The sequence below is a fragment of the Eupeodes corollae genome, chromosome 1 (genome assembly GCF_945859685.1).
Source record: "Eupeodes corollae chromosome 1, idEupCoro1.1, whole genome shotgun sequence".
Classification (NCBI taxonomy): domain Eukaryota; kingdom Metazoa; phylum Arthropoda; class Insecta; order Diptera; family Syrphidae; genus Eupeodes; species Eupeodes corollae.
Window position 1 is genome coordinate 173,702,226 of NC_079147.1, and position 20,615 is coordinate 173,722,840.

Sequence of the window (20,615 nt, forward strand, 5' to 3'; positions counted from 1 at the left end):
GAACTAAAAAGAATTTATCCGGATATAACTTTGAAATGTTGGTATCATGGAAAAATATGTGCACTCCAGAATGTTTATCTTTTGAGCAGATACATTAAAGAAGCTAAAAATTGTAATTAATATTTTCAAATAAAACAAAAAAAAAAAACTTTTGCTTAAAATTTTAAATTATTTTTTTTATTTTAATATTTACATAAAGTGCGACTTTTTATTACTATGATGATTATTATAATGATGATGAAGGTGGGCTGGGCTTTTTCCTTTTATATCCGTACGGCAGAGAACTGTGATCGTCGAAAAATTGACGTTTTTCAGCTCTTGGTTTATATGTTTTGACTTCTTCTACAGTAACTACCTGATGTTCTATGGTACGTCGTATATTTTTAGATTTTATGACAATACTTTCTTCAGAATCTTCTTGTATAGAAGAATTTAAAACCGCTTCTTTTATTGAATCGAAATTAATTTTTTGGGAAGATTCATAATTGAGGAAGATACCCTTCACTTTACAGACAGTGTGTTCTTTTTTATCCTTTGTGCTGTATACTTTGTAAGAATAATTTTTTGGTCCACCACTTACAAATTCGGTAATGTAACTTCCTTGACCATAGCAATCCAGTTCGTTTGTCATATCACCGATAAAGTCTCCAGTAGGTGGATCGAATTCTCCTTGACGACAAACATAAATAACGGAATCAGTGTCGTAGTACAAAACTCTTTTCTGAAGTTTTTCTAAGTAGCTATATAATTTCAGGCGAGCTTGAGTTGTGGTATATGCGGCAATAGAAACATTAACAGTTGATAGAGTTTCAACTGCTTCTTCTTTCATTTCGAAGCTTATCACAATATTGTTTTCATTAATTGGTAGAATTTGTGAAACTTCTATAGATGGATGAGTAAGCAAATTAAACAAATCTGAAGGATTATTAATAATACAGGTTTTTTGTTGATTTTCTCTTTGTCCAAATTTACCCCAAAAAGAATTTAAAATCAGCTTGGCAAGTGATCTCTTGCCAGGATTATCTGTTATTTCGGAGTATTCTAACTTGATTTTTTCCTTCTCGAGAAAATCCGTAATATATTTGTTTTTATCCTCTTCAGATAAACATATATTTGGCCAACCTGAAGCTTCTTGCTTTATTTTAAGGTATTTATTCATCATCGAGGTAAATAATCCTTTAGTACCTGCAGTAGGGTTATATTGGATTACATCGTATTCCCAAATTTCCATTATAGTTAGTAGCTTATAACCCATTTCAATAGCTTTTACTACTTCGTCAATCACCCATACTCCTAACAAGGCCCTCTGATCATCAGAATGGGTACAAACTCTTTCCTTAGTTTTTTCACTGCTGCAGGTTCTACACAATGAAAACATTAGTTTATTGTTCTGTTTTTGGGGTAAGACAGGGTGAAATAAGTTTTCTGGTGGTAGGATTTTACATTTAATGAGTCCATTGATACCATCAAGTTGCATATTAGAGCAAATATCATCATTACTTGTATGAACTTTTGGATGTCCAACTGGAAACTTCCCATTTTTACATACCCAGGGGTATAGTGAACATACATCAATGTATTTTATTTGCTCACCTTCCTTACACTTGTAGTAATTAAATGTATTCCCAGTTCTTCCTCCAAAGAAACCATCTCGTGGATTTAACGGGGCATTCTGTACAAGTGGGTGATTGTTTATGAAATTTAACTCTTCATCTTTTAGAAAACTAAGTTGGGTCTCAAATTCACAACTCCACTTTTCGATCACTTCATAATTAAACGATCTCAAACGTGCTGTTTTGGCCAACGTTCTCTCGTATCTGTAATTCAACGTATCGTGTTGTTCTTTATCAGATAGAGGTTCGTCTCGTTTATGTTTAAGACAAGCAGGATGACCGTGATAGTAGCAACCATGAAACTCAAAAACTTGTTTATTTTCTTCGCAGAAACCATCGACTTTAACTCCATTAATTATGGCTTCACGTCCTTTAGCAGCATGTTTTATGTTGATTTTTCGACTTTGCTCTTCCAAAATCAACCACTTAATTGCTTCCGTTGACTGATTATCGACGCACCTGATATTGAGAAAAAACACATTTGTTTTAACATTTATTTTAGATATTGTATTCATTTAAATAACAATTTACCTGTATCCATTTTTGGGTATTAACCCAATAGTGTTCGACTGTAGAAAATTTCTTCGGTACACCAGATTGCATGAAGAAGCTATAGTCGTAGCTTCTAAGAATGGCTCAATATTACTTTCAATGAGAAAAAAACGTCTGAACTTTAGACAAGCCTCAGTCAGGATATTGACATCACTGATGCAATACTCCAAAAGTTCACGTTGGAGTTCAAAAATGTCGTTTTTATGTTCTCCGTACCATTTTAGAAATACTTCAAGTTCTTCTGTTTTCATAGTATTCGGACTGTAGAATTCTAAGGCTGGTAACTTCCCGACATAGTTTCTATTTCCTCTTGTATTGAACAAATGAGGAAAATATCCTTTTTTCAATTCCGACGATAGCTGGAAGGTTTTCGGCAGCTTAGAGAGAGCCATCGGGAAATAATTTAAGGAATCTATAAACTTAATATTTCCTATTATCATTAATATTATTTTACTGCCTCGCATGATTAATTCCGGACTTAAATTTGTTTCATTCAGTATATAATTTAATATAAATTGATGGTCATAAGATTGTCCGTTATGTGCTAATACAATGACGTTTTTAAATTTTTGTCGAACATTCAGAATATGTTTTAAGAATTTTGGGATAATGTTTCCTTCTTCTTCTTCTTCAGATTCCTGAACAACGTTCAATGAATGCCCGCACTTATTACAAAAGGCCAAATTCGGGATATCAAAACATTCATAACACTTTTGCCTAAAAACGCACAAATTAGGCTCATGTATTTTCACCTGAGTATTATAAGTATCATCTGCAATAGATATGATTTTTTCACCGATAACTCTCTCTTGACGACTCTCTAAATCATAAAAAATGTAAAGAGTGTCTTTACAACTAGGTAATCTACTATCGGGAAGTATATAGCACAAATGATCTGCTTCCACGTGCTTCCTACATAATTTACAGTAGTATTCGCCACAGATATGAGTTCGATTGCCACTATATGTTTTTAAACATAGTATGCATCTTTTGACTTGTTCACAAATATTGTTTCCTTTTGAGTTGCCTGCCTTGTGTTTGTCGAAACAGTTTTTCCCTCTAAAATTTCGATTACAATCTACACAATTAATTTCTTTTGCAATTTTCGGGCACGGAGGTGTGTTTTGACATTGTGGACATGTTTTATGACACCTATGTTTGCTCTTCATATTGTAGGGTTCATGGCAATCTTCGCAATAATAACTGCAACAAAATGCAGCAGTTAAGGACGTTATTAAATTGAAGTGATTATTATGGTAGATTAAATTGATTTTTTTTTTCTCATCATTATCACCTTCAAATATGATATCACGCCCTTTTGTTCCGTGGTTATACACCGTTATTTTGTATTCCTTTAAATGTTGTTGGAATATTTTTAATTCTGGAATGCCACACCCTTCAGGGGGTATATTTATGTGTGCCTCATTAATTAGTTTTAAGGCATTCTTTGTCTGAATTTTCCCAATATCTCTTCTTATTGCGTTTTTGTTTAACACACTTTCTTTATTGGCATATACTTTGCCAACGACTAGCGCTCGAGGCAAGCACAAGTTATCCGTATTGTGTACAGATACAATACCCTTTCTTTTGGAGCATTCCTTTTCAAAGGTGTTATGGATGTTAGATCTTTTTCTTCCAGAACCTGAAGGGAGCTTCACAGATGTTATGCTTAGATTAAAATCATCAGTGCTCAGACCTGTAGAATTACTTTGGAAGATTCTACTGACCATCTCCCAAATGTCGCTAAATTTAATGGCGGAACAGTCTTTAAAGTTGATCCAACCGCTACCCCGTTCGGTGGAAAAACTCTTTCCGCTAAAAGTTATTCCCACTTTATCAAGGGGATCCAGATCTTTCAAAGCATGTTTGAACATGCCGTTCAAACCTTCCCTTATCCAGGAAGTAGGCTCCTTATTTTCAGGAACAGGTTTTATTTTGAACTGGATTTTTCTTCCGTTCAAACCAAACCTTTTAATCTTCGTCACCATTTCGTCTATTATTTCAAATCGCTATATACAAATGGGTGAAAAAGAAAAGAGTGAAAGTTAACAAAAAAAACCTTAATTGCTTGAAATAGAAGCGAGTAATAACAAAATATTCTCTTTCTTTCTCAATCCTTCGAAACAAACAAACAAGCAGGTATAGAAAAAAAAACTTTTAAAAATTTGTATTTAATTTTTTTTTATTTTTAATAACAAAAAACTTTTTTTTTTTTTTTTTTTAATACAAAGAGTTGTAAAATAAACTCTTCTGTGACTGCACAAAGTTATTTATTACCTCCTCCTCGTCTTTTTTATGATTGTTGTTGGTGTTGTTATTATAGTTGTTGTTGTTACTGCTGCTGCTACTGCTTTCATTGATACTGTTGTTGTTGTTGATATTGCTGTCATCGCTGGTGCTACTTTCTTTTTCATGAAAGTCTATCTCGAATGTTGCTTCGTGAGGAGCTACGACCTCCAAACAAAGTTTAGGCAGCTCCCGTATTTCTTCCTCACCGAAGGACTCTGCACACCTTTTTGGTAGGAAGACGTAACAGTCATTGAGTTCCAGACACAGCTGCTGTCCGTAGCGCGTGGTGCACTTCTTGGCACCCACAATCGCATATTTTTTTTTTAATGTCAGCTTCTTCATGCTGACCAATTGCTTGCTCACGATCCTGGAGTTCGCTTTTATTTTGTTTAAAATTGAAGACATTTTGTTTTTAATTTTTTTAAATTTTTTTTAAGATTTACCACTTGCTATTCTCTACTTTGTCAAGAGTGACTGAATTCAATAGTTGAATATGCCCTGATTTTATACTTACGAAAAAAGTATAGACATTGAGCTTAATGTCTATATGTGTTTTTTTTTTGATAAAATGTTACTTTACCAATTTTTTTTTTAAGTCAAATGGATATTTGATTGCTACATTTGAAATTCTTTTAATTATTTCAAACCTCAATAATTCTGATAAAAACAGATAAAGTCAATATTTTATGAAACCACTTAGAACAAAATATAGAACGAATGAGCTTCCCACAAAAAAAAAAAAAAAAAAAAAAAAAACAATATAATTCCCATGTATAATTGTTTTTTCTTTTTACATTCTTTAAAGTATTCTAACCCACAGTATTTCTGATAAAAACAAAATAAAGACACATGTTCAATGTTTGTCTTTTTGTATTATAATTATTTTCTTTAATCTGTGAAATTCCCATACATATTTTTATGAAACCACAATTTCTATTTACGACAAAAATATAGAACATTTGCGCATCTTATCTGTGAAATTCCCATACATATTTCTATGAAACCACAGTTTCTATTTATGACAAAATATAGAACAGCTGCGCGTTCGAAAAAATATGTTTTCATCGGACATTAGATTTTGTTTCTTTTTTTTTACATTCTTTAAGTATTCTTACTAGAAAAAAAAAGAATGGAAGACTATATATGTATGTAGGCATATAAACCCATTAAACAAAATACAAACCACAAATTACAATGAATCATAAAAAACATATTGTGATAACACCATTACACATTTCTATAACTCACACTGGCACGCGCTCCTAACCCCAAAACATCAATACTGATAAGACATACACAACCACCACGACTCAAACACTACCTACAAAGGCTGCCGACCTCTTTGCCACGCGCTCCTAACCACAAAAAATTCCCAGACTAGAGTGCCCCCTTTCCTACTAAAGTGTATGTCCTTCGTTTTGTGCACTTTCAAATCCCTTAACTGAATTTCATATCTTTTTGATGTATTTTACTGCGCTGCATGTACTAGCTTTCCAATGTGACACTAAATGAATTATGACAGGATTAAGACAGAAATAATGCCAATATAAATATTTAATACCCCTACCTTTTAATTTTTTTTCCGAAGTTTGCGAGGCATACTGCTTGGCACTACAATATTCGGATAGTTATTGTTAGTTTAGAATATTGGAAGTGTATGTCGGATACAGGATACGGGAGGCTATTAAAAGTCCTTTTCCTTCCCCCTACATGTGGAAATTAATTAGTTTTGCCCATAATTCCCTACCGTGCGTGGGTATGCAATTTCCAAATTTGCTTATCAAGCCCCTGTTGTCAACAAATATACCCGCCTTAACTTTCAATGAGCATTTAGCTCTGGGCCAGAAAATATCCCAACCATAACCATCAACAAAAGCCAGAGCTACCATTAAAGGATATACAGTATACACATTGCAGATTCACACTTCTCACTTGTAGGCTATTTCAATATGCGTTTTAGGCTTTAAGCTTCCTAAACGTTTTAACAAAACCTAATGCCTGAATAAAATTACTATCCTCCCTTACTCTGACGAGGACGACCGACCCTCTCTGATTGCACATTACGGGAATTACTGTCACCCAATAGCAATAACAATTTCCAAGTTAGGAAATCAGGAATTCGCACATATTCTGTGTGACTAGGATTGTAGTGGGAAGAACCGTGCGTAGCTTTTATAAACATGTTGCACTGTCATCAATTTTAAATCGAACAATGGAATCGAATTAGTTTTCCAAATCCACCTCCGCTTCTATATGACTTCTGGAATATCTATATCTGTCCAATGCACTGCTGATGTTAGCCTTGTAACAAGCAGGGATGCCAATGTGAATGGCATTGGTATCGGAAAGCAGAAGGCTTGAAGCATTTTCATTGTTTGGCGAGTTAGCAAAGGCAGAGTGTTTGTGGGGGCAGCGGCATGAGAAGGCTGTGTTCGTAATGGACGACTAATGTTTTGCATAATTGAGGCTCCATGCACACAAGTGCCTGAATTCTGCCTGCTTCCATCTACATATATAGGCAACTTGGCTGCCTACGAAGCAGATCCATCTTGTCATTTGTCAATACAATCTGCTGTATTATTCATCAGCACGTCAAGAAGTCCGATGAGCTGGGTAACATTGATGGGGGTTGCATTTGTTGTTTGCTGCTGCTTTTCTACCTTTTTGCTGTGTTGAATGTTGTACATTGGCTCATTGAGCATCAGAAGGCCTAAAAGGCTCATTTATTAATTACTTTAAGGGGAAAAAGGGATTTTAGGTTTGGATATTCACATAACACACCGATGGCAATGTACGAGTATTATTTTGTTATGCAAAAGTTATTTAAGGAACAAGCAGAGACACAGAGATAGAGCAAAGAATAGACTGATTAAGGCTTTAGAATATAATCGTCAATATGGTTCAATAGTGGTTTATTCTTCTTTTAAATTTCGATTCAGTATGCTCAAATTAAGGATGGAACCTGTCAAAAATTAGTTTGAAGAATTATGTTGAAAACTTTTGGGTAAATTCAAGAGATACTTATCAGAGTAAATGAATAAAGCAGATTTTGTATTGAATTTTTTGTCAAAAGTTCGATCCTGATCTGATCTTAATTTCTCTACGTCTTAGTTTTGAGCCAAGTACCTATATGTATATGTATACACCTGTTCGCAGTGATTTTTTATATATTTTAAATCATAGTACAAGTTATGCTATTCACAATCACAAATAAAACATATGAATCAGAAATAAAACATATGTATACTTAGTTACTTAAGGTTGCGCTACAGTCCTGCGTGAAATAGGGCTCGCTTCACACTACACGGTTTTGACCGTACGGCAAAAAACCGGACGGCATATACCGGATCAATAGCTAATTAAACATTATACGGTTTTAACCATTCGGTAAAACACGATATATGCAGGGTTCCTGTGCCTAGTATACTTTTTCACAGGTTTAGTTTTATAAGAACACTCAAGTCGCGCGTTGGTATAATGAACGACAAAACAAATTATTGGTTAAGTAAATAGTTAATCACAAGTAATCGTGTCTTACCATCGATCGAACTCTACTCGTCACGTACGCCACTTAGGTTATTACGCCGTCCGGCTGCCGTATACTGTTTCGACAGTAGACGTGTGCTACACGGTGTGGCGCCGGCATATGAAAGCGTATATGCTCTTCTTCACGCCTCTAACAAAATGTCGCAGTGCGGTTTTTTGCCGTACCGTCAAAAAAGTGTAGTGTGAAACGAGCCTAGGGCTTTCCACAAGTTGGGTGTATTCACTTTCCATTTTTTGCGAGCCACGTGATCCGCTGTCTTCATCTACTGCTCTGGTCGGAACATAGGTTGGACTATTACCTTTTTCGCTAAATCTGCGTCACTTTACAGGCCGTACAGCTCGTCGTTACATCTTCTCCTCCACTCTCTTTCAATGAATATGGGGCCGTAGATCACACGAAGAACTTTTCTCTCGAAACAACACAAGGTGCTTTCATCTGCTTTTGTGATAGTCAATGGTTCTGCACCTTATAGCTGGACTAGGATGATGAGGGTCTTATATAGTGACACTTGAGAGACTCAACTGCCTTCTTAGTCCAAAGAAACAGCGGTTAGCAAGAGTTAATCTTCGTTTGATTTCACTGCTGGTGTAGTTTTCAACTTTCATAGCGGAGCCTAGGTAGATGAATTCCTTACCTACCTCATAGTTACGTCTGTCGATAGTGACGTTTTGACCAAGACGTCGGTGTTGTAGGTCCTTGATTAACAGGACTTGGCAGCATGAACTTTGTTTTGCCCTCATTAACCGTTAAACCCATTTTTGCAAATGCAAGTCACAAAAGCCCCATTGACATCACGCTGAGTTCTTTCGATTATGTCAATGTCATCAGCATATGCTAGTAATTGGACAGACTTTTGAAAGATAGTGCCTCTACAATCTACACTATTCTTTTAATTACAATGTCAAAAAATCGCGTGACAGCGCAACACCTTGTCTTAAGCCTTTTTTGACATCGAAAGGTTCTGTTAAGTTGTTTCCAACCTTTATGGAGCAGCGTGAATTCGTCATTTTATCCTGTCCAAACGGATGAGTTTCGTAGGGAAGCCAGAACTAGACATGATTCTACACAGCTCTTTGTAGATACTGTCATATGGGGCCTTGAAATCGATGAAAAGGTGATGGGTATCGATTTTATGTTCTTGGGTTTTTTCCAGGATCTGACATAATGTGAATATTTGATGGACTGTGGACCTTCCTGGTCTAAGACCACACTGATAAGGATTAAGGACCTATCAAGTTGTTGACGATGGGCTTTAGACGTTCATATATTACGGCAGAGAAGATTTTGCAAGCAATGTACACTGATGCCTAGGCCGCTACTCAAATTGCATCTTGGCAATATTGCCACTGGTTCTAGATACATTGTGTTGACGGCAGAGAACTTTTACAGAGGTTACTTGTAGCCATTCGACGTTGTATCTTCTCCTTGCATCTCCCTGTTTTGCCTGGAGACTGGAAACCCGATGTGCTTCCTTGGCTACAACGAGGTAATGGTCCGAGTCGATGTTAGCTCCTCGCAAAGTTAAGTTATCCATAATGCTATAAACGTGTCTTACGTCGATCGCAATAGGGTCAATTTGATTGACGGTTGATTGCTCTGAATTGCTCTGAGGTGTATATAACGCGTACGTAGGAACTGTTATGGTGCAAGCTGTTTTACCCAAATATTCCACCAAAAATGTCTTCCCTTGTTAACATGGCATTAAAATTGCCCAAGACAATTTTAGTATCATAGCTAGGACACTGCTCATATGTTTTGTCTAAGAGCTTGAAGAACATAACCTTGATGTTGTCAACCTTGTTGGTGCTTCTCAACTGGGTATTCTTTATTTGGTCAGGAAGTCACCCTGACGCATGACCTTCAACCTGAAAGATCATGTCCTTGGTTTGCCTCGAAGGGCAAGAGCCGGCATAACCACTTCTTACACGCCTGGGCTTTGAAAACGTCGTAGTAGCCCTATAAGGTTGTTAATAAGTAGTTGAACCTAAATGGAACTGTAGACGCCACCATTGATTCCATCTTGGGAATTCCTTTGCTGTCATCTGGATGAAAGGAGAGTAGACTTATTGAAAACACCTATTCCCCCCTCTCTCGTTTGCTACCTTGATGTTCACCACGGTTAGGTGAGAGTAGGAGTTGATAGAAAGAGTTCGGTTTTGAATTTTGAGAAAAACCTGTTAAGGCTTGTGTCCTCTTAAATGCACATGTCTACTATTTGAACGTCAAAAATATATATATAATTGATTTTAATAGGAAAAGAAATGAAATTAAAATCAAATTGATGGCAAGTCTATGGTATAAATTAAGCTTAGTCAATGTACTTATGTAAAATTGTATATTTTAAAGTGTACTTTTAAGGAAGTCTTCATAAAAGTTTGTAACTTCAAGAAAGGTAATAAATAAATAAAATATTCAATGCATAACCCTTAAATTTAAAGCTTAGTAAATTCTATGTTTGGTAGGGAGTATACTGTTTATTCGAATAAAACGTTCAATACTAGCTTAAACTTCGGTTATGGCCTAGCTTAAGTAAAATGTTTGTCAATTTATTTTAATTTTATGTTATAATTGTTTAATTTTGTCAAGAGAACTATTTAGCTATCACCATTTCTATAAGAATATTTTAAGGTCACATTCCATATTATTGCATTTTACGCACATACATTTTGATAACCACCCTACTCAAAATAATTGAGCAAATAATTGAAATAAACACTTCTGTAGAAACAAATCTCTAGACTGCGGCTCTCCACCACGTCAAAATTAAGCTAACTACAAGTGATCCATGCATGAAAAATTAACTATTATCCACGGCTAAATGTTTGATTTACACATATACGTAAAAGAGCTTATAATCAATATTTTTGAGAAAAAATAATTCAAAAGCTTAAGAGACAAAGCTCACACGTTTACTTATGATTTTTTTTTGTTTTTTGCCCAACGAAGTGTCTTCCTAAATAAGCAAAATTTGATTCCATTTAACTTAAATATACTTCACACTTTAAAAACGTTCCCGCTCTTAGTCCTGATTGATGGTAATGAAGACGAGCGTAAAACTTTCAAAACTAATTGCTAATAAAAATTCGTTTCCTAAAGTTAGTCCCTCTACGTTTGTATTTTCGTCGTCAAAGTTGTAGGGTTGTGAGATTTGACGGTATAAATAAACCTACATAACTTTCACGATGCCATCATCGTCAGCGTCATCGTCATTTCCATCGTTGTCTTCGTCGTCAACATCGTCATGAGTTCACTTAGTTAACCAATAAACAAAGTCAAATCTCCACACAAAGTTGATAGTCAACATTTTTACCACACTGTGCCTGCATAGCCTCACCGAATTGAGTGGAATACATTAGTGTGGAACATCAAACTAAGTTTTCCTGCTCGAATGTGAGCAGCAAAACTCTATATAATGTATAGTATATCCAGCATCAGTAGCACTGCCACTTAAAGCCAAAAACGCCCGCAACAACATTGGCATCAAACAGCAACAGCAAGAACAACCAAAAAAAGGCAACCTTCAATTGAATAAAATTTTAAAAACACTCACACATAACCCTGCGCGAGTGGGAACACACTTTAGCCCTCAGGCAACTAAGAAGCAAGGAGCTATCTAGGTTATACCTATCTACATAAAAACCTCTGACATCGTCATCGTCATCGTCAACGCAAACGATGTTTTGCCACCACCCTACCTATTTGGACAAACTTGCATCCCGGAGCCGACTATATGCATGAACCTTGTGAAAGACCGATGGTCCTTTGGAGTCCTTTACTGCGGTCCCTGTGCACAAAATCAAAAGGCTTTGTAGACGGAGCGCTTATTTTACTCTTTATTGAATCACAAAAGGCGCCCGCATCCCAACTTTGAGTTGCCAGTGGTTCACCACATCCCTCTCATACTTTGGGGTGTTAAAGAAATGTCGACGACAACAGTGGTGTGATACCCGCAATGATTGTATTATATGCTACCCTATTTCTTGTTCGGAAAATTCAAAATGCCATCTTAACTGGAAAACGTACCTATCAAAAAAAACCGAAATCCTTTTAATATTTCCCTTAGCGATCTTCCGATGGTGGTTGAAGTCTTATGTATCAGTTTTAAGCTTTGAAGTTATCATTTTAGACTTCTTCTTAATCTGATATATCGAAACAACCCACGACAACTTTTCCATGTCCTATATAAAGGCGTCTTCTCTTAAATTTGATAATCTCGGTGGCCATCAAACACTTCCGACTGTTCAATGCATTTTGATATGTTTGCTGCGTCTTCGTTGTCTGGCATCATAACCTTCATCGAGTCGGACAGTGGGAAATCTATTAGCAAAAATTAAAAAAAAAGTTTGAATTAACAAATTAGTGAAACAATTAAACAACAGTCAACAAGTGTTTACATTAGAAGAACTAAATAAAACAGTTATATTGAAATTTCAAAAAATATTGAAATAAACTTACGGAAAAGAGAAACTGTACCTTAGGAACTTAGACACAAACACACGAATCAATTCAAGATAGACATTAGATTTGTGGCATGTCAATGATATTTGTAACAGAACTTGAGGATATCGTTGTTTAGATTTTACAAAAAGTCTCCTAAAATCCCAAGTGGCCATAAGGAATTATCAAGGTTTTGTGTCTTTTATCTTCATATTTAGGCTGGAGCTGTTTAAAAGTTAATGTCTTACAAGTTTTAAGCATAACTACAAATGAACTTGAATATCCTTTTTCTACGTACGAGCAAGAGACTAGTATTAACAGTGGTGTCAAAAGATGTACTATGTCGAAAATATTGATTGGTCCTATATTTTGCATAAAGGGTACAATGTAGTTACGATTCATTTACGATTCTGATAGTAAATATATTGTTTTTCTATCAGAAAACATACATATTTGTCAAAGATATTTTTTCAAATATAAAGACAACGAAAACGGATTAATATGCCCATTCATTTCTACTTAAAACACATAATATATAGAAAATAGTTTGTGGGGTATACTCAGGCGTATACGTACTTTTTTGGATAATTTCAAATTTAAATTTTAGACTTAGACAAGATGTCAGTTTAAATTGATTGATTAAATTCACTTAATTTCGCACCTCTTTTTGTTAAAAACAAAAAGTAACTCATTTTTGTATACGTTTAAAAAATTAGGGAACAACACAATGTTACCAGTACAGCCCAAGTAAAATAGACATTTTTAAGATACTGCAAAAAGTACCCAAAAATACCAAGCACGCATAAAGCTATTCAAGTTTGGCGTTGGTGTTTCAAGCTTTAAATCTATTTGTTTTATTTGGATACATTCATACTGACATTTTTATTTATATTCATTAATGATATTAAATACAAATATAAAATATCTTTAATCAACGTATTTTACTTAATTTTTGAAAAGATATTATAATTTGGTGCGTTCTATACCGTGATTTAAAATCCAAAGTTAGTTTGAAGCTTAATCCACTAAAATCTTACAAAATTCTTTAATCACAAAAGGATTTTAGTACCAAAATTAACTTGGAGCACGAATTAATGGTCATATAAAGAAGAAATCGTTTTTTGAAATAATCATATGAACATGCGGTCGAATCAAGATAGCACTAAATAAAATAGATTTGTATATATATCGAAGGACTAAAACAACTGTAAAGACAAAACTTCTGTGAAGAGAAGAATTTGAAAGTTGTATTCGAAAAATCGAAATTTCGACAATTTCTGTTTGCAGTATTTTTTTATTATATGTATGTTACTTACTTACTTACTTAAGGTGGCGCTACAATCCGGGGCGGACCTAGACTTCAACCAACATGCGTCTCCAGCCAGCTCGGTCCCTAGCTAGCTGTCTCCAGTTTCGCACGCCATGTTAGTTGAGATCCTCTCCCACCTGGGAGCGCCAACTGAGTCGAGGCTTCCTCTACTGCGCCGTCCCTCGGGATTGGATTCGAAGATCTTCTGGGCTGGAGCGTTGATGTCCATCCGCTCTACATGACCTCCATCTATGCCTACGGGACCAAAAATCACCCGAAGAATTTTTCTCTCGAAGCATCCTAAGACGCTCTCATCTTTCTTTAACAGGGTCTAGGCCTAAGCGCCATAAATGAGAACCGGGATGATGAGTATCTTATAGATGGTGATTTTAGATGCTCGAGAGAAGACTTTACTTCTCAATTGCCTTCTAAGTTAAGTCCATGGTGACGTTTTGTCCAAGACGTCGTTGTTCAGTGTCCTTTTTTGATGACAGCATATACTTGGTCCTGCTGTCAAGACCATCGATTTGAAGCTCCTGGGTTTTTTCCAAGATCTGCCGTAGTGTGAATATTTGGTCGATAGTGGACTTTCCTGGTCTAAAGCAACACTGATAAGGACCAATCAGGTTGTTGACGAACGACTTCAGACGTTCACATAATACGGCAGAGATTATCTTATACGCAATGTTGAGGAGACTGATGCCTCTGTAGTTGGCGCAGTTTAGAGGGTCTCCTTTCTTTTATTTATCGGGCACACTATGGTGAGATTCCACTCATCAGGCATGCTTTCTTCCGACCAGATTTTGCAGATGAGTTGGTGCATGCTCCTTACCAAGCCATCGCCTGCTGCTTTTAATAGTTCGGCAGCGATGCGGTCAGCTCCAGCAGCTTTGTTTGACTTAAGTTTAGATATAGCTATCTTCACTTCGTCAAGGTCGGGTAGGCAGAATTGTTGATCTGCGTCGCCGAGGTTGAGTGGTTCTATATCCCTTCCATATTCTCAGCATCGACTGCGGTTCTACTACGCTGTTCCCCTGATCGTCTTTACAGGCTTCGGTTCTTCGCTGGTACCCTTGGGAATTTTTTTTTTAACTTTTTGGTTAAATTTACGAACCTCATTTCTGTTGTGACATCCCTCTATCTCCTCTATTGCGCGCTTCTCATGCTCTCTTTTTTTTCCATCAAAATAGCCGGTGTTCCTCTCTCCTCTTCTGTTCGTAGAGCTCGCGAGCAGCTCTAGTCCTTTTGTGCAGTGCCGTTTTATATACCTCTTGTTTTCTTGCGTGCGCTTGCCGGCATTCGTCGTCAAACCGGGTGTTTCGCTGTGACGGCCGTGTTAAACCTAGTACTTCAGAGGCGACATCTCTGATGGCTGCAAGACAATGTTGCCACTGGTTTTCAATGCCATAAGACTCCTTAAGAGGTTATTAGAGACTCGATCGGACATGGCAGTTTCTTGTGATTGTAGCCGTTTAACGTCGAATCTTCTCACAGTCATTCCTTGTTTTGGCTTGGATCGCGATATCCGTAGCCGTACCTTGGCTACAACGAGGTATGTGGTCCGAGTCAATGTTGACCCCTTGGAATGTTCGGATATCCTGTATACTGGAGATGTGTCGCAATGTGATCAATCTTGGTGACGATTGATTGATCAGGAGATTTCCGTGTCCATTTGTGGATATTGAGATGTGTGGAGTGCTCGAAGAATATGTCTTTGGTGTCTTCATCTTTCTCCTCTGTTGGAACATGCGTGCATATTATTATTACGCAAGTAAAAAAGTCACCTGTATTATTTTCTGGTATCTCAAATTCAAATAAAAAATAAAATGCACGACTGGGTCGCACGAACTTGCTCCTGTATGCTAAGAGTCTGTTTAGAAAAGTACTTATATAATATTTAAAAACATAACTGTAAAATAAGTTTGTCTTCAAAGATATAAATGCCATTTGATTTGACAAAAAAACCGCACGATCTTTGTATATGAAAAATGGTTTCTATTCTATCGATAAGATTCATATAGATTCAATTTGTTCCTTGAAAGTTTTTTTCCTTTAGATAGCTTTATTGTAATTTCATATAAGAAGAACCAGGATGGAAAATAAATAAGATAAGAAAGATGCAGACCATGAATGTTTAAATTGTAAAGCGATCGCCTATTGGTTGGAAAAAGTGATTTTAATAGAAAATACATATACTCTTTCTGGCCCGTTTCTTTAACTTGTACTAAGTATTTATTCTTTTATATAGGTGAAGGAAAGTTAATCATGTGTGAAACAACCTTATTCGTAAAGAATAATATTTTAAAATCACATATACAAAGTTACCAAGATATTACTTCTTGATAGACACTTTAAAATAGATTGTTGATTAATTATATCATATCCGATACAGTTTCGCTACATGGGCGGCCATATCGTTGGTATTTAAAATAATTTTATTTATAAAAATACATAAAGATGTACCAAATGCTCTAATTTAGATTAAAGCTAGGAATGTAATTACAATTTTGTTAAAATAATGCGCTCTTTCAGGCTCATGCACAGTTAAAATATTAAAAAAAAAAAACTATTTTAAGATTCAAAATTTCGCCCGAAAAATAAGTTTGTCTTTAAAAATTTAAATGCCATTTTATAAATAAAAAAACATATGATTTTTTAAATTTTTTTTTTGAAAATCGTTAGAGCGGTTTTTTTTTAAATTAATTTTTTATATATAAAATGTTTAAATTTTGTTCTAAAAATATTTTTGGTACGCAGTTGTTTAGAAATTATTACTATACGCTATACGTTTGAATTTCGTAAAAAAATGTTGACCAGTTTTCGAGATATCGAATTTTGAAAAAATAAAATTCAATATTTTTTAAAAAATCCAAACAATAAAAAATGTCACTTTTGATAATCAAATATTATTAAAGCAATATAAGAGCTTATTCAGAAAAAAAATTATTGAAATCGGTTCATAAGTTGCTGAGAAAATTAAAAAACAAAATAACGGTTCTATGAGCGGTACCTTTCCTGAGCAATACAAAAATTTGTTTTTCTTATTAAAAGAAGCCAAGTTAAGAAATAAAATTTTAGAGAAAATTTAAAGAAAATCTATCGGTTTGTTTTTGAGAAAATTCGAATTTTCGTTTTTTGACCAAAAAAATTGTATGGTGGCCACTGTTAGTTTTGATCTTAAAAAAAAATGAAAAAAAACGCCTAACGCGAATCTGCTCAAAACCTTAACTTCCAAGTTTGAACTCAATTGACCCAATGGTTTAGGCTGTAGGAGAGTGGACAGACAGACAAAACCGACCGGACGGAATCGCGGGACCCACTTTTTTCGACTTGTCTACCATCGTAATATCATGTTTGATTAAAATCTCGAGTTCGAAATTTTGCACGAATGCAAAACTTGCCATATAGTTCCTATATGTCGCAAGTAATAAAGCATTTACCGGTTAAAAGTTAAAAAATACGAAATTTTCTATTATAAAACTTTAACTTTTTGTTTACTTTTACGATAAGAAAGGTTGTTGAGTGCTATACCTCTTGTAACGGTCAACTGATTTATGCTCGTATTACCAACAAGTCTATAAAAAGCTAACAAGCTATATATGTACAGTACATACACATAAAAGTAGGTAGGTACAGCTGTTTCGTTTGAGTTCCTTATATTTTCATAACTTTTTATGATAATTTTTGGAAAATATTTACGAGTAAACCAGGTGACAAGGCGTGTTTTGTGATTCATTCCGACTTAGAATTAATAATAAAATCATGTGGGTACCAACAGAAGAACGACCAAGAGTGAGAGAAGGGCCACAACAGTTATTGATAAAACGAAAATGATGGCATTACGTTAAACATTAAAAGCTCATATGTGAAGTGAGACTTCATTTTATGCACATACATATGCATATTCATAATTATGTAAATGTACAATAAATTAGAAAAGATATTTGAATAAGTTTGTAAAATTATAAGAGATAAGACATTCTTTTAATAAACAAGAGGATACATAATTGGTAGTAGTCTTTTGTACCGGGTATCATATTTATACTGTAATATAAAATTTTTGCAATTTAAAATGTTATACTGAGTAGAAATAATGTAAATCTATTGAGTTTTACAGAAGCCTCGTAGTTAGTATTTCGAATTCCAACATCATTTAAATAAAAATGCAAAATACAAATTTGTTTGTAAGTTAAAAGTCTAAAAATGAACTCATTCAATTTGTATGTCAACAAAACTTCTAAAATCATTTTTAATAATACATTAATGCTTTAATGATATAAAATCATATGGCCTAGGAGAAGCTTAGTTATTTTTAAAAGCGGAAATGCTTTTTAAAAGATAAAAACGAATAATGAACGTATTCCACCTAAGATAAATAATTATTAACCGTTATATATTTATCGTTTACAAAAAATACAAAATTAGGTGGTGCAACAGTCCATAGAAAACTAGGAATAGCGACTTGCAACTCTCAGCCATTCATGTGTGCGAGTCAATTCCCCAAGTTCAAATCGTAATCAAAACTTTATTTGAGCATTTAAACTTGAACACAATTCAACATCAACACAAAATCTGTTCAATTTTCTTAAATATTCAATCATTTTATGGACAACTAACCAAAAAAAAGATGACATCATTAAAATAAATACAAAATCTCAACTTTTTGCTTCATCATTACAAATGAAAAAAAAAAAAAAACATTTCTTTCTTATTCACTCAAACGTGTTATGATGTTCGTTTCATTTACAAATCATCAGATTGATTTCATTAAAAGTCAAAACTTTATAACATTAATGAGACACGTTCCACTGAACAAATACAAAGGGACGACGAAGAATGTTGCCGTCGTTTTTCGGTATCAAAAAAATCTTCATTTGAAATATATATTCTAATTCACAAGGATTATAAAAAGGTACAGATACAGATATACAGTAGAACATCCATCCATCCATCCAAATCATTCATCTTCATACCTACTTGGATTCCATGTAGTTGTTTTACTACTCAAATTGAAACGTGGTTATTTTTATTGCTCAATAATAATACATAATAACCTTTTTATATTTAAATATAATTATTACCATAATACCTTAACTCAACTGTTTTGTGTGAGTATTCGATAGTAAAATGCCCGCAAAGTTTAAAGCCCTATAACTTCTTTATAGCTTGAACATTTTCCATCCATTTTTTTGCAAACCAACTAACTTTGCATACTGTTTCTGGGTTTTTAATTACGAAAACGGTAGTTAGTATCATCCAAATGATGACAGATATCCCGCTGGCAGGATGCTTCACGTAGTATGCACACAGCAACACATTTCTAGCTACAAACACTCATATCAATGTGGGGAAGTTCTAATTTCAAATTGATTGCCATACTGCAAATATGTGTATAGTTGCAGATGTACAGAGCTGAGCAAAACTGTCATAAGTTATTTGACATGTTTTAAAAATAAAATTCGCATGTAACTGTAATGCAAACAAAATCAAAATTAATTGGGGTCTGATCCAAACTGATATAACATTGGTGACCTTAACAACTTGGGAATGATAGTTTTTGTGCATGCAATAAGTTTGAAGTCAATTTCTTCTTTTTTTCTCTCAAGACATTTGAGTCGAAAAAATGTTAAGTAGGGTTTTTTCTATTGATCTATTGTAAAAAAAAATATTTTAAATCATACCAATTGCATATGATATTATAATGTATGGAAGAGGGATTACTTTAAGTCAATAGCATTATTGTTTAGAACAGTCAATCTATAAATGTTCGTTTATTGTTTAAATATCTAAAGTGTCAATTAGACAAAACTTATAATTAAATCAATAATTTAAATTATAAATCTATGTCATAATAATAATGTTCTCCAAGTTTAAAACAGCTTATTTTGTATGTTACAAACAAAATAAAAAAAAAACAACAACTTCTAAGTTAAAATTTAACTTGTAATTTAACAGTTGAAATGATAAGATAAAGTTATATTTTACCTTATTTACAGGATTCTCGACATTATTGACATATTTTCTACGCTCAGTAGAGGACTAGTAAAGTCGACACATAGAGGAACGTCACTGTATGAAATCTATCTACATACTTTTTCGTATAGCACTGTTCCTATCTATTTTGTTGTATCTAGATATCCAGATTGTATTTTCAGGGGACGCATTTGGTATTAATTCAGCGTAGATATAGACACATGGGGCATTTCGATTCCCAAGCTAATTAGCATTTCCATTTGCAATTAATTACCGTTTTCATAGAATTACAAAAGGACCAACAAACTAGAAAAAAATGTATACAAAGCTTGTAGTGTGTGTAAAACGAAACCATCTATGGCAATAAGGACTGGAAATATTTAATCATCGGCTATCGAATGGTTGTAGCTATTTTACATATATTTTCAGTGATGTGTATATCAATAACCCTGTTTTGTTTATTCTTTTTTTTTTTCAAAACAGACGAGAACAGTTTATGAAGAAAATATTCCAAAATCCTTATTTTTAAAAATTAAATTCAAAAACAAAACTATGTATATGATTAATGGAGCGAACAACATTTCTACATTTTTAGGAGGAACTTAACATCCGTTCATTACACCATACATTTGTTCTCTAGAGGGGATACTATTTTGAAAATAGAGCCTTCAAAATTTCTTGTAGTATCGGAAAACATTCTCAAAAATATCTTGCCAGTTATCTGTTAAACTCTATCAGCTCAAGAGAAACATTATGCAACCGGTCAAGTTAAGTCCATTACTTAAATGGCGATGCTTCTGTTCGCAAAGGAACCTTATGATAGATGCGTGAAGATTCGAACTTGGTTTACTTATCACTCTTAACATAAATCGTCGCAATTCCAGACTCAACATGA

At 34.4% G+C, this 20,615-nt stretch overlaps 1 protein-coding gene across 1 annotated transcript; it reads right to left on the reverse strand.

The window, feature by feature from the left end:
* Window positions 1–226: 226 nt before the first annotated feature.
* Window positions 227–4,796, reverse strand: LOC129947177 (uncharacterized). Its single transcript, XM_056057630.1, has 4 exons — window positions 4,502–4,796; window positions 4,443–4,453; window positions 2,145–4,174; window positions 227–2,072 (listed from the first exon to the last, which is right to left on the reverse strand). Exons 1-4 carry the CDS (start codon window positions 4,794–4,796, stop codon window positions 227–229), a joined length of 4,182 nt encoding a protein of 1,393 aa, XP_055913605.1.
* Window positions 4,797–20,615: the final 15,819 nt, after the last annotated feature.